This window comes from Pogonomyrmex barbatus, unplaced genomic scaffold, assembly GCF_055798465.1.
Source record: "Pogonomyrmex barbatus isolate J1 unplaced genomic scaffold, ASM5579846v1 scaffold4, whole genome shotgun sequence".
Taxonomy (NCBI): domain Eukaryota; kingdom Metazoa; phylum Arthropoda; class Insecta; order Hymenoptera; family Formicidae; genus Pogonomyrmex; species Pogonomyrmex barbatus.
This window is the reverse complement of record NW_028297138.1, coordinates 11167170-11180939: the sequence shown is the minus strand read 5'-3', so window position 1 is coordinate 11180939 and position 13770 is coordinate 11167170. Positions and strand designations below refer to the sequence as shown.

The 13770-nt window shown below is 34.3% G+C and overlaps 3 protein-coding genes across 5 annotated transcripts in view; 2 read left to right on the top strand and 1 right to left on the bottom strand.

The window, feature by feature from the left end:
• Positions 1–6737: 6737 nt before the first annotated feature.
• Positions 6738–8375, top strand: Prp38 (pre-mRNA processing factor 38). The gene is made up of 3 exons (XM_011648062.3): positions 6738–7099; positions 7275–7642; positions 7720–8375. The coding sequence occupies exons 1-3, from the start codon at positions 6936–6938 to the stop codon at positions 8109–8111; spliced, it is 924 nt and encodes a 307-aa protein (XP_011646364.1). The 5' UTR covers positions 6738–6935; the 3' UTR covers positions 8112–8375.
• Mon1 (vacuolar fusion protein MON1 homolog) lies at positions 8165–10640 on the bottom strand. The gene is made up of 7 exons (XM_011648061.3): positions 10338–10640; positions 9888–10210; positions 9569–9812; positions 9197–9481; positions 8915–9105; positions 8746–8848; positions 8165–8678 (listed from the first exon to the last, which is right to left on the bottom strand). The coding sequence occupies exons 1-7, from the start codon at positions 10623–10625 to the stop codon at positions 8538–8540; spliced, it is 1575 nt and encodes a 524-aa protein (XP_011646363.1). The 5' UTR covers positions 10626–10640; the 3' UTR covers positions 8165–8537.
• Positions 10632–13770, top strand: part of LOC105433001 (Mediator complex subunit 20) — a 78441-nt gene continuing 75302 nt past the window's right edge. Inside the window, exons 1-2 of one of the 3 annotated variants that reach the window (XM_089081129.1) lie at positions 10632–10770; positions 11646–11788. In XM_089081129.1, the coding sequence (XP_088937255.1) occupies positions 10769–10770; positions 11646–11788 (145 nt within the window). In that variant the 5' untranslated portion in view covers positions 10632–10768. Of the gene's footprint in view, positions 10771–11248; positions 11447–11645; positions 11789–13770 lie in introns of those variants that run through there. The other 2 variants (XR_016140211.1, XM_089081128.1) reach the window with 2 other exon arrangements.

Here is a 13770-nt window from a genome sequence, read left to right as displayed (position 1 = left end):
GAGAGAGAGAGAGAGAGAGAGAGAGAGAGAGAGAGAGAGAGAGAGAGAAAGAGCGATGGGGAGGACTGGAGAGAGAAGTTCGCCGGGATCCCTCACGGACTCCAGGCCGCGAAGAGAAAGGTGACACCAAAAAGGTGGCACGCCGCTGTGTGTCCGCTTTATCGAAACGGATTTCTCTGTCTGAACATAACGGATCTATTCGTTGGGAATTTACAAGTTGTGAAAAGTCATTTTTGCTAACTGAAATATACTTAATATTTTATTACTTCTTAATATTTGATTAATTAAAACATTTATATGTGGAACATTCAACGAGCAAATTAATGAAGAAGAGAGTAATTCTGTATACAGAAATAAATAAAAACTATATAGAATAATATTTTTTATCTTCTTTTTGCTAAAAAATACATTATAGAAAATTATTGTTCAAATGCACATTTGTAATTTCTGATTGAATTTTCATTGATTTCATTATATTTAATAAAATGACATAAAATACATTCTAAAATAGAAATTTTTTACTTTGAAAATTTTCTTTATTGATAATTGCCCTGTCATTATATCGTCCTTATCTTAATAACATCCATAAAATAAAAATTTTTGCATTTTGAAATGTCATAGATTGTATAAAATAATTAAGTAATTACAAAATATTATATAATAAATTGGATATTTTGAAGAAAATATATGAAGTTTTTTGTATTAAATTAATAGTATACCAAAAAATAATTTCTTCAAAATGTGATTTATTTCAAGTTTAAATATATTAAATATAAAATTATTTAATAAAATAAAATTTAATAAAATTTACATCATAGCATTATTGTTAAAGTTTCAAGATCCACCTGTATTTAAACAAAAGTCTTCGAACTCTCAGAAGTGCATTGACTTCAGAGCCGAGATTCTGTAACTCGCTTACCAACAATTGTCAGTGTCGTTAACTAACGACAGACAATGACAGCTGCGCTTTTTTCCAAAAGTGTCTTTGCCGAAAAATTGTAATTATATTAAACAATAAATCTTATATATATATATATAAAACTATAATTATCATATTAAACAATAAATCTTGTCTTTATTCAAAACATTCAAATAATTCCATCATTATATTTCATTATTTTCTTTATCTGGTCTAAGCAGTGCCAAGCGTTTTTACATAAAAATTTTTTTTTATTTATTAAAATTTTATCATTTATTTTGTACTGTTACTCTTTAATTTTTTGTGATAAAAACGTAATTTATAGTTTTCTCAAAAAACAATTCGAAAGAATCATTTAATTTTTAGTGCGTTACATAAGGCTTCCCCCTTAATTGCGGCTTCAAAATGATCGAAATCGCTTCTTTCATAATAGCTGGCGTTTTTAACAAAAGCTACAATTCCATTTTGCAAATCATGCACAACTTGAATATTGTTGGTCAGCAAAGCCAAATATTTGCTAATCAGTACGATTCACAACGAATACGGAGATAGAAGTGCCGCAGCACAAAAGAGGTACGATAAACTCGATAAGAAAAGAATGTGGACATACGAGAATTTTTTGAGGAAACAAGAAGATTTATTTTAAGAGCTTAGCATAGCTGTAAGTAAACGAAAATTGTTGATTATCTGTACTCATAACTCTAAACGCATTTTTCTCGAAACCAATTTTTAAAACTGGAATGCAAAATAATTCAAAAACTATTCATCCGATTGAGTTCTCCTTATGTACATATTTAGATGAATATTTTCCTCATAAATTGAACCTCTATTTTCAATTGTATCGTTCATATAAATAATTCTTATTGCATAGTTAAAACATAAAAATCGATATTTTCGTCTTCTATGTGTCGCCATTTTTATAATTTTACATTATTCTCTTTACAAATAGGTTCAACTAATAATGTAAACCTCACAGAAGAGAAATCCATTTAGTTTTTTTGTGTAAGATAAATACAAGCAGCGCTACATTGCACGCCGGCTTCTTATGAGGGGAGTTTAAAATTGGCGTACAAGATCACTCAAAAATTAATCCGATTCAGTTCTTTCTGTGCACACATTTCAAATACTTTCCTCATAAATTGAACCTTTTGCAAACCTATTGTTCATATATATATAATCTGTAATGTATAGTCAACATGCAAATATGGGAAAAACTACTTTGTGGCTAGATGGAAAAAATTAAGTGGAGGCTAAATGAGAAAAACTATGTAGGGCCTACATGGGAAAAACTAGATCGAGACTAGATTGAAAAAACTATGTGCGAATCAAAAATGGGAAAAAATATGTGAGCAGTTTATGGGAAAAACTATGTGGGAACTAGATGGAAAAAACTATGTGGGAAGAAGATGGAAAAAACTATGTGGGAAGAAGATGGGAAAAACTATGTAAGAACTAAATGGGAAAAACTATGTGGGAAGAAGATGGGGAAAACTATGTGGGAACTAGATGGGAAAAACTATGTGGGAAGAAGATAGGAAAAACTATGTGGGAAGAAGATGGGAAAAATTATGTAAGAACTAAATGAGAAAAATTATGTGGAAAGAAGATGGGAAAAACTATGTGGGAAGAAGATGGGAAAAACTATGTGGGAAGAAGATGGGAAAAACTATGTGAGAACTAGATGGGAAAAACTATGTGGGAAGAAGATGGGGAAAACTATGTGGGAAAAAGATGAGAAAGACTACGTGGGATCTAGATGGGAAAAACTATGTGGAAAGGAGATGGGAAAAACTATGTGGGAACTAGATGGGAAAAACTATGTGGGAACTAGATGGGAAAAAACTATGTGGGAAAAAGATGGAAAAACTATGTGGGAATTAGATGGGAAAAACTATGTAAGAACTAGATGGGAAAAACTATGTGGGAAGAAGATGGGAAAAACTATGTGGGAACTAGATGGGAAAAACTATGTCGGAAGAAGATGGGAAAAACTATGTGGGAAGAAGATGGGAAAAACTATGCGGGAACTATATGGGAAAAACTATGTGGGAACTAGATGGGAAAAACTATGTGAGAAGAAGATGGGAAAAACTATATGGGAAGAAGTTGGAAAAAACTATATGGGAACTAGATGGGAAAAATTATGTGGGAAGAAGATGGGAAAAATTATGTGGGAACTAGATGGGAAAAACTATGTGGGAACTAGATGGGAAAAACTATATGGGAAGAAGTTGGGAAAAACTAGATGGGAACTAGATGGGAAAAATTATGTGGGAAGAAGATGGGAAAAATTATGTGGGAACTAGATGGGAAAAATTATGTGGGAACTAGATGGGAAAAACTGTGTGGGAAGAAGATGGGAAAAACTATGTGGGAAGAAGATGGGGAAAACTATGTGGGAACTAGATGGGAAAAACTATGTGGGAAGAAGATAGGAAAAACTATGTGGGAAGAAGATGGGAAAAATTATGTAAGAACTAAATGGGAAAAATTATGTGGAAAGAAGATGGGAAAAACTATGTGGGAAGAAGATGGGAAAAACTATGTGTGAAGAAGATGGGAAAAATTATGTAAGAACTAAATGGGAAAAATTATGTGGGAAGAAGATGGGAAAAACTATGTGTGAAGATGGGAAAAACTATGTGGGAACTAGATGGGAAAAACTATGTGGGAAGAAGATGGGAAAAACTATGTGGAAACTAGGTGGGAAAAACTATGTGGGAAAAAGATGGGAAAAACTATGTGGGAAGAAGATGGGAAAAACTATGTAGGAAGAAGATGGGAAAAACTATGTAAGAACTAGATGGGAAAAACTATGTGGGAAGAAGATGGGAAAAACTATGTGGGAACTAGATGGGAAAAACTATGTCGGAAGAAGATGAGAAAAACTATGTGGGAAGAAGATGGGAAAAACTATACGGGAACTATATGGGAAAAACTATGTGGGAAGAAGATGGGAAAAACTATGTGGGAACTAGATGGGAAAAACTATGTGGGAACTAGATGGGAAAAACTATATGGGAAGAAGTTGGGAAAAACTAGATGGGAAAAATTATGTGGGAAGAAGATGGGAAAAATTATGTGGGAACTAGATGGGAAAAACTATGTGGGAACTAGATGGGAAAAACTATGTGGGAAGGAGATGGGAAAAACTATGTGGGAAGAAGATGGGGAAAACTATGTGGGAACTAGATGGGAAAAACTATGTGGGAAGAAGATAGGAAAAACTATGTGGGAAGAAGATGGGAAAAATTATGTAAGAACTAAATGGGAAAAATTATGTGGGAAGAAGATGGGAAAAACTATGTGTGAAGAAGATGGGAAAAATTATGTAAGAACTAAATGGGAAAAATTATGTGGGAAGAAGATGGGAAAAACTATGTGTGAAGATGGGAAAAACTATGTGGGAACTAGATGGGAAAAACTATGTGGGAAGAAGATGGGAAAAACTATGTGGAAACTAGGTGGGAAAAACTATGTGGGAAAAAGATGGGAAAAACTATGTGGGAAGAAGATGGGAAAAACTATGTAGGAAGAAGATGGGAAAAACTATGTGGGAACTAGATGGGAAAAACTATATGGGAAGAAGTTGGGAAAAACTATATGGGAACTAGATGGGAAAAATTATGTGGGAAGAAGATGGGAAAAATTATGTGGGAACTAGATGGGAAAAACTATGTGGGAACTAGATGGGAAAAACTATGTGGGAAGAAGATGGGAAAAACTATGTGGGAACTAGATGGGAAAATCTATGTGGGAAGAAGTTGGGAAAAACTGTGGGAACTAGATGGGAAAATCTATGTGGGAAGAAGTTGTGAAAAACTATTTAAGAGCTAGATGATAAAAACTATGCGAGAATTAAGTGGGAAAAATAATGTAAGGGCTAGATGGAAAAAATTAGGTAGTAACTAGATGAGAAAAACTGTGTGGACTAGATGGGAAAAATTAGCTGGTTGTTAGATGGGAGAAATTGGATGGAAGTTAGATGGGAAAAATTATTTAGTGACTAGCTGATAAAAATTAGCTAGTGGCTTTGCTTCGCATAAATCCAAGCAGCGATACAGTCATCCCGACCCTTTATCAGTTAAGTTTACAATTGGCACTCAAGGTAATTCAGAAACTATTCATCCGTTGAGTTTTGCCTGTGCACACATTTCGTTAAATACTTTCCTCATAAATCGAGTCTTTTTTTGCATTGTATTGTTTATATTGTTTATGTATATAATCTTAAGTGCATGGTCAATCTGCAAAAATAGATATTTTCGTTTTTTATGTGTTGCCATTTTTACATTTTCGCATTATTCATTTTAAAAATAGATTCATTAATTGAGGTACACTTCAAGAAAAATTATATCTCAAAAAATAATCTATTTGGTTAATATTATTAATAAATTTTATTAATAATTAAAATTAATAATTTTTTTGTTTTAGGTGAATGCAAGCAGCGTTACTTTGCACGCCAACCGCTTATGTGTGAAGTTTGAAATTAGCATGCAAAATAACTCAAAAACTATTAATCCGATTGAATTCTCGTTGTGCGTACATTTAGATAAATACTTTCGTCATAACTTGAACACTATTTGCGATTTGTTTATTGTTTATATAAATAATTCTTATGCATAATTGACATGTGAAAATCGATATTTTCGTGTCTTTTACGTGTCGCCACTTTTACAATTTCGCATTATTCTCTTTAAAAATAAATTCAATTAATATTCTAAACTTCACAAAAAAGAAATCCATATTGTTTTTTTTTATTCAGATGAATACAAGCAGCGCTACATTGCACGCCGATCTTTAGATGGGGCAGTTTAAAATTGGCGTGCGAGATAATTCAAAAACTATTGATCTGATTGAGTATTCGTTGTGCACACGTTAGATAAATATTTTCGTCATAACTTTTACCCCACTATTTGCAATTTTATTGTTTATATAAATAATTCTTTTGCGTAATTAACATGTGAAAATCGATATTTCTTCTATGTGTCGCCATTTTTGTAATTTTACATTATTCTCTTTACAAGTAGGTTCAATTAATAATGTAAACCTCACAGAAGAGAAATCCATTTAGTTTTTTTGTAAGATAAATACAAGCATCGCTACATTGCACGCCTTATGGGGAGAGTTTAAAATTGGCGTGCAAGATAACTCAAAAACTATTCATCCGATTGAGTTTTGTGCATTATTTAGATGAATAGTTTCTTCATAAATTGATCTTTATTTGCAATTGTATTGCAATTGTATATACAGATGTATCTTATGAATTTTATTTGTTACAATAACAGATTGTTGCAATGAATTAACTATACATATTATAAAATAATATGCAAATTAAAAAATTTAAATCGGTGAATTGTAAAGTAAAAGAGCGAATTTCAAGAAAGAAAACTCCTTAGGGGTAGGCAACCCTTCCGCAGATCAAGCAAGGCAGTATCCATCAAAGAGATTATTATTTGCAAAATATATTATAAATTACGCTTCAAAGAAATAAATGTCGATCGATAAATACGAATTATCACAATTTACATAATATAATTTAATTACGTGGCTTGTATCAATTTACTTTAAATTATATTCCAAGAACAATTTACAAATTGAAAATGCTTATTAATTCTTATAATATAATTAGAGTATTTAGCTAAAATTAATTTCTTAATGAAATTTTAAAATTGTTTAAATATATCAAATATACAAATTTTATAATACTTTGTACTTGTTTTTATTATTACAGTTGCAAGATTTCCTGATGCTTATACGCCAAAGTCATTCAGTAGTAGTGCATGTTATAAATTTGTTATAAATTTATTCCGTAAATTTAGCACGAACATGTACTATTTTTATTTGTGAGACACGATTTTATCAGCAAAGTCAGAAAATAGATTTATAGTTTCAAGCTCAATTATAGACGTGATGGCAGTAGTGTACGGCGATTTCAACATATTAGAAGAGGCCGGCATGATCGCACTCAGGCTTCTCATTGATGTTGCCGACTATGGATTTGTAGTAGAATTCGAAAATGGCAAATCGTACGGTAAAGGATGCCAAATCTATCCGCGGAACAAATCCGCAGTATTTGGTCGAGAAGATTATCAGATCTCGGATATACGATTCTAAATACTGGAAAGAGGAATGTTTTGCCTTGACGGCCGAGCTGTTGGTTGACAAGGCAATGGAATTGAGGTTAGCAAAAGCAAAATATAACCTCTAGGCAGTGATTTCTTTTCGTCGATAATTTATTCTTCTCACATAAATATCATTTTTTGAAAATCAATGTTACTAATACATAAGAATATTTTTTAGTTAATTATATTATATTATTTATATATTCTTACCTTTATATACCATACTTTTTCAGATTTATCGGAGGAGTGTATGGTGGCAATGTGAAACCTACACCATTCCTCTGTCTCATATTAAAAATGCTTCAAATACAGCCTGAGAAAGACATTATAGTCGAATTTATAAAAAATGAAGAGTTCAAATATGTTCGAGCCTTGGGTGCATTGTACATGAGACTGACTGGTTCTTCTTTGGACTGTTACAAATATCTTGAACCATTATTTAACGATAACAGAAAACTCAGAATGCAAAACAAACAGGGCGTATTCGAGCTCATACATATGGACGAATTCATCGATAATCTTCTGAGAGATGAAAGATGTTGTGATGTTATTTTACCAAGGATTCAAAAGAGACATGTTTTAGAAGAAAATAACGAGCTAGGTATATTATCAAATTATTTCCTTAAATTGGTATTAGTTTTAATCATCCTTCTATTATATCTTTTTTTATGTATATAGAAGCGAAGATATCAGCATTAGAAGACGACATGGACGATGGTATTGAATCATCAGAGGAAGAAGAGATACTTCCAGTTAAGGAAGTGCCACGCAAGAGGCCAGATGACCATGAACGGGACAGAGATCGTCATAGAGATAGGGATAAGAGGCATTCCCGATCTGAGAAGAAATCCGAGAAGGAAAAGCAGAGATCGAGAAGCAGAGAGAGAGACAGAGATAGAGACAGAAGAGAACGCAAACGCAGCAAATCGCCAAAATCTCACTCATCATCGCACAAAGATAAGGACAGAGATAGGGATCGTCATAGAAGAGAAGACAGGGAAAGAGAAAGAGAACGAGAGAGAGATAGAGAGCGAGATCGAAGAAGAGAACGCGAGAGAAATAGGCATTAAAGTATGGTAAATATGGACCAAATTGTTTGAATAAATTTATATAAACTCAGAAATTAACTAATAATCTTTCTTTAATTTTTCTTGTAACAATGTTTGTATGTTCTTAGCGCCGGTATGTGACATTTACAAGAAATCGGTATTAAAATTACAATATACATCCATTGTAACTTATTCAAATATATGTACATTTTCACATTATTTGTATTATATTACAATTGCTTTATTAAATAAAAAAATAGCGATATCATTACTGATGCATAATAATGGACGAATAATAACTATATTTTTTTTCTGAGAAATTTACTATGATAACGTTTTGCTTTGGAATTCTTGCAATGCAATCTTATATACTCTTAAAATTTGGTCGACAAATATTCCTATCCATATTCTCTATGTGTTCTATAAAAACAGAAAACTTGGTAATGTTTAAAACGTAGGCGAATTCAGAATGAATAACCTTTCTTCTTCTTTCTTTATCCACTTCAATAGCTTGCTCACTGCCTCAATGGCATCTGGTTTTGTTACCAGAGGTTCAAATGTTACGTATAATTCAAAACCAGAAGCCACCTAGTAATAATTTATATTTTTAAAGAAAAAAAATCTCAATCAAACACATCTAAATTTTTTTACTTACCCATGCTAGCATTGTTTCCTTATCTAGCTGCTGAAATATAAGTTTTAAGGGTCGACTAGGAGAATGCAATCTATGATGCAAACATTGATAGACACCCAATAATCTGAAAAAAAAATTTTTTTTAATATAAATATTATGTTGTTTATTAAAAAAAAAGTTCATATTTTACCGTTCTATTTCTTCGTCCGTTGTATAAGGTGGTTGAAGCCCGGGACTCCAAAATTGCGCGGTACTTTTGCATTTGTATAGAACATGTCGCATCTCAGGCAACCCAATGTCGGCAGTAGTTACCGTCGGTTTATTCATAGATTCGTTTATCGCTTCTAAACAATTTGTCCGTCGCAATTTCTCCACAATTTTCTATCAAATCATTTTCAATAAATTTATAATACTCATATAAATAATTTAGTTTTTAGTTATGCAATCAGTTTTATTTTCTGCGATAACTTACTTGTTTGGCCTCCGATAACACGAAAAATACATCCCTATCAACAGTAAGTAATAATAAACAGGCTTGACAATCTTCTGCCAGATATGACACATGACCATGCATGTATCCATTGGAATCAAATTTCGGTAGACATATCGGAGTCCAACTTTCAGCAGTTTTGAGTGACTCGGAACTGTCCACCAGATTTTGGATTATATGCAGATCCATTGGATGTAGAAAAAATTTGTTCATTCTAACTAGTGTAACCAATTGATTATTGGCTAGAAGTATGGCAAATACTAAATTCTGAAAAATACATCTTTTTTAATATTACATTTAATCTCAATCTGATTTGACGAATACATGCATATTCTATTTATAAATGCTCTGTACCTTGATTTTAGCACAAGTTTGGATGATAGTCTGTGTAATGGAACTTCTCATAGAAGGAAGCAAGGGCAAACATTTAATAGCCCCTAGAAAAAAAGCAGGCTCTCTGTCCATAAAATTCAATAAATGATCTATCAGTCTTTCACTGCCACTTAATAATCTTCGTAGATCAAAATTTCTCCTTTGATCATATACTCTATTTAGTTGAGATTGTGTTAATACAGAGATTATCTGATTATATACATATCTGTAATAAAATATATATTGTATAAATATTGTATGTATATTGTCAAAACAAAAGGATATTATTTAGAACACATACGTTAATTGTAAAGTGAGCTGAGGTACACTTTCCAAAGTTTTGGACACTGCCACTAAAATCAATGGACCCTTTACTACAAAGACGAAATTTGTATCACCTGCGTGCACTGATCTGATCATATCACTACCAGCTTGAACAAACGACACTAAAGCTTGCATAACACCCATAACTGTGACTAGTTTGTCTTCTGAACTATATCTAGAGTATATGGGTTTCCCTGCCTGACTCAAGATAAAAATGTGCTTCTTCTGCGCCAGCCATGCTTTGCAACGCAATGGGTCTCCGTCTATGTTACTTTGGCCCAAACGATGCGCGACCTCGTCCTAAGATGTAATAAATAAGTCAGTCACGTTCAAGATATTCAGATAATATCTGATATTCAAGATGTACCGCAAAATTATTAAGAATAGAGGAGATTCTAAAAAGAAAAAAAGAAAAACCAAACTTAACCATTTCCCCGTCATCTAGAGAAAGGGTTTTCTCAGATTCTCGCGGACTGGCGGCGGTAGGTGTCGTGGGAATGTCTTGTGCAACGTCTTCCTGGATTTCGGAGATGGTGCTGGTGGTGCTCTCTTTCATTTGCCTGTCACCATCGATGCTACTGCTCATCTCCTGCTCGTACTCGTCGAAGCTGTCAGTAGTGACAAGCATCGTTTCCGTGGAGGCGCCGGGCTCGATCCCGGGCTCGGCTATGCCACTGTCGATTGACTCGACGACGATCGGCTCCTTCGCGGCCATATGTATATTCAAGAACGTCACCGATCAGTCGCTATTCGACAACTCTCGTTGGCGTTTGACATTTAACAGACTGATACAGATCGACTGCCATTACTCGTTAACTCGCCGTAGGACTGCTAGGTGCGCTGTTGAGGAGTTTATCAATGTAAAGATTCTTTTTTCCTTTTTTTTAAATTCTTCACGTAAGCTACATTCGAAAATTACATATATATATTTTTTCCTCTGTCTTGATAAATTATTAATTTTAAATCTGTAATAATTTTAAAAACGAAGTTAAAATTAAAAAAAAATCGATTATTCGTAAAATCACAATGTGTACCTCAGAAATTATATCTAAGAAATGATAAACAAGTGATTTGCTATTCTCATGGAAATATAAAATATAAATTATAAAAAGAGAAAGGAAGAGAAAAGGAAGAAATATATATAATAACAAGATAATGATATATGCGCGAGAATAAAATAAAAAAGAATTTTTAAATATCAATATGGAATGTCACGTGACCAACACATAAAAATCAAAGGTATTTCAGGTAATCTGGAATATCTATATATTGATTGTATTATGCTTCAGCAATATTATCCGAATTCTACATGAAATAATCGGGTGAAGCTTGAGAGAGAGAGAGAGAGCAAGGCCGTAAGGTGATAGTCTAGTCTAACCTAACCTTGCCGGTGTGGCGCACCGGCCTGAAGTTGTTTCAAATTGCGCGCGGGGACAGTAGGCGCGACAAGTGTTCGCCGGGTGGTTGTAGCGCACGTTTTTTCTTTCGGCATTCGCGTTGGACGTCGATACGATTGACAAGAATGGGTGTCACCGTGTAAGTAACACGATGCGTTTCCACAAACTCATAGAACTCTTCGTCGAATCGTGATTTGTCATACGACGAGTCGTCTCTCTCCGGCGGCGCGCGTATAGGTTATGTCGCACGTGTCGCTTTTCGCGAATTCCGCGAGGTGATCGAGAACACTCGTCTGATCCCACGGATAGCAATTAAGTGATTTGCATGCTGTCGGCAGGTTGCAGCAGTACCCGATGATCGAGAATCGAACCGGCCCGCAGACGATCGAGTTTCTCACGAAGAGAGTCGTCGCCCTCGGAGCGGTGCAGGTGGGACAGTTTCTGGTGGATTGCGAGACGTACATGTCGGTGCCGCAGCTTGGTAAGTCACTTTTACAACTTAGCATCTGCAAGTTTGAAACTGACAGCAGCTTTCGTGTTTGAGCTGTGGCATCAGCTAGTACACGGTCGCCAGCACAGATGGCCGTTGCTTGTCCGGGATAAACTTTCGAAAACCACCTACGCTTAATTATCATAATTTTTGGTAAGATAAAAAATTTGGTAAAGTAAAATAAAAAAAAAAAGGTCAAAGTAATATCAAGTAAATGTTCTCAAAGAGATTTTCACTAATAAAAACATTTAATTAAGAGAACTTAATGATTAAACATTTTTATTGATGGAAGTCTCTTTAAAAGAATAATTACTTGATATTATTTTGAGATAATAAATTAAGATATAGATTGACTTCAAATTTTTATGAAAAAGATTTGCCGTCTTCGGATATGAAAGATTCGTCTAATCTTTCATAGCTGAGATTTACGCGCATCTAATGTCGTTAAAAAATGTTTGCGAGAGTTCAGGCAATGAATTAACAGACAAACTCGTTTTTTTTTTTTTGTTTATAATTTGTTTCTTCTTTTGGCGTTTATACATGTGTATATGAGTCTCTATACAAACACGTAAGTGTTGGTTCCGCCGGAAGTATCATTAGCGATTGTATACCGAGTACGTTATTCGTTACTTCTAGAGAGGTGTAAACGCAGACGCTAAGAAAATTACTTAAGTACATATTTATATACGTAACATAAATACACATCGGAAGAGGTGTGTATCTTCCCTCCTAAAGCGAGTCCACCGTCGTCGTTATCGACGGGATCGCGTTTGTGCTAGCTCGTATTATTTCAATTAACGAACGTAATGGCCGGTCTCTGAAATGAATCAACGAAAACTTCTTGCTTGGTGTTCTCGTTACATCGAAGAGAAAGCGTAGAAGAATCGATATCTATTCGACGATAGAATCCGAGTTCGCATTTGCGCGAGAAACCGACGCCCAGTCTCTTGCGTAGAAGTCTTATTTAATATTACACGCTCCATCGCGTTGCTCAAGTTGATTTTCCTATTGCACCGCATAGGAGAGATGCGACCACAGAATGGTACGATCTAATTGTTAATTCTATGAAGGTATACAAATACAGTTATGTATATCTAGGCGTCATTACAAAAATATTAAATCTAGCAAGCGAAGCTAAACGTTGGCTCGTTATAGACGAGATCGGTGTGTGTGTGTGTGTGTGTGTGTGTGTGTGTGTGTGTGTGTGTGTGTGTGTGTGTGTGTGTGTGTGTGTGTGTGTGTGTGTGTGTGTGTGTGTGTGTGTGTGTGTGTGTGTGTGTGTGTGTGTGTGTGTGTGTAGTTTTTAATTTTATTTATTCCCATTCTCTTTTCTCTCTCTTTCTATCACTCTCTCTGTTGCTTTTTTTCTTCATTGAAAATACATCTTCGTAATTTTATTAGATCCGTGACGATATAATATGTATATAAGATTTAATTAACTCCTTAGCGACGGCCAGCGCTAATTCCCATTTGAATATAATTTATTGTCGATAAATTGTATAATGAATTTATTGTCGATAAGTAGAATTATAACGCGATTCGTCGTTCTTCCCGTACGGAAAGCTCTCCCATCACGTCCGTAATATATAAATTTTAATTCCTAAATTGAATTTACTTGTAATCTGATTGCAACGTATGCTAAGTATGCGTTTTTTAATTCGCTAAGATTAATATCTCGAGTTACAGTCTTCGTCGATCTCTAAAGTTTGCTATTTTCTGTTTCTGCATTGAGGGATATTATTTATATACGTGGCGTATCTAAAAGCGGCAAATCACATTGTTACAATTGCACACGCACGCACTCATTTATCCGAGACTTCTCGTACACGCGCGCGCGCGCGCGCGCGCCCACACACACACACACACACACACACACACACACACACACACATCCGCGCATGTGACACAACATTTATTTATCGGGATTATCGCGATCCTAAATGTGCAGTAATGCGAAACCTAATTCTCTGAAT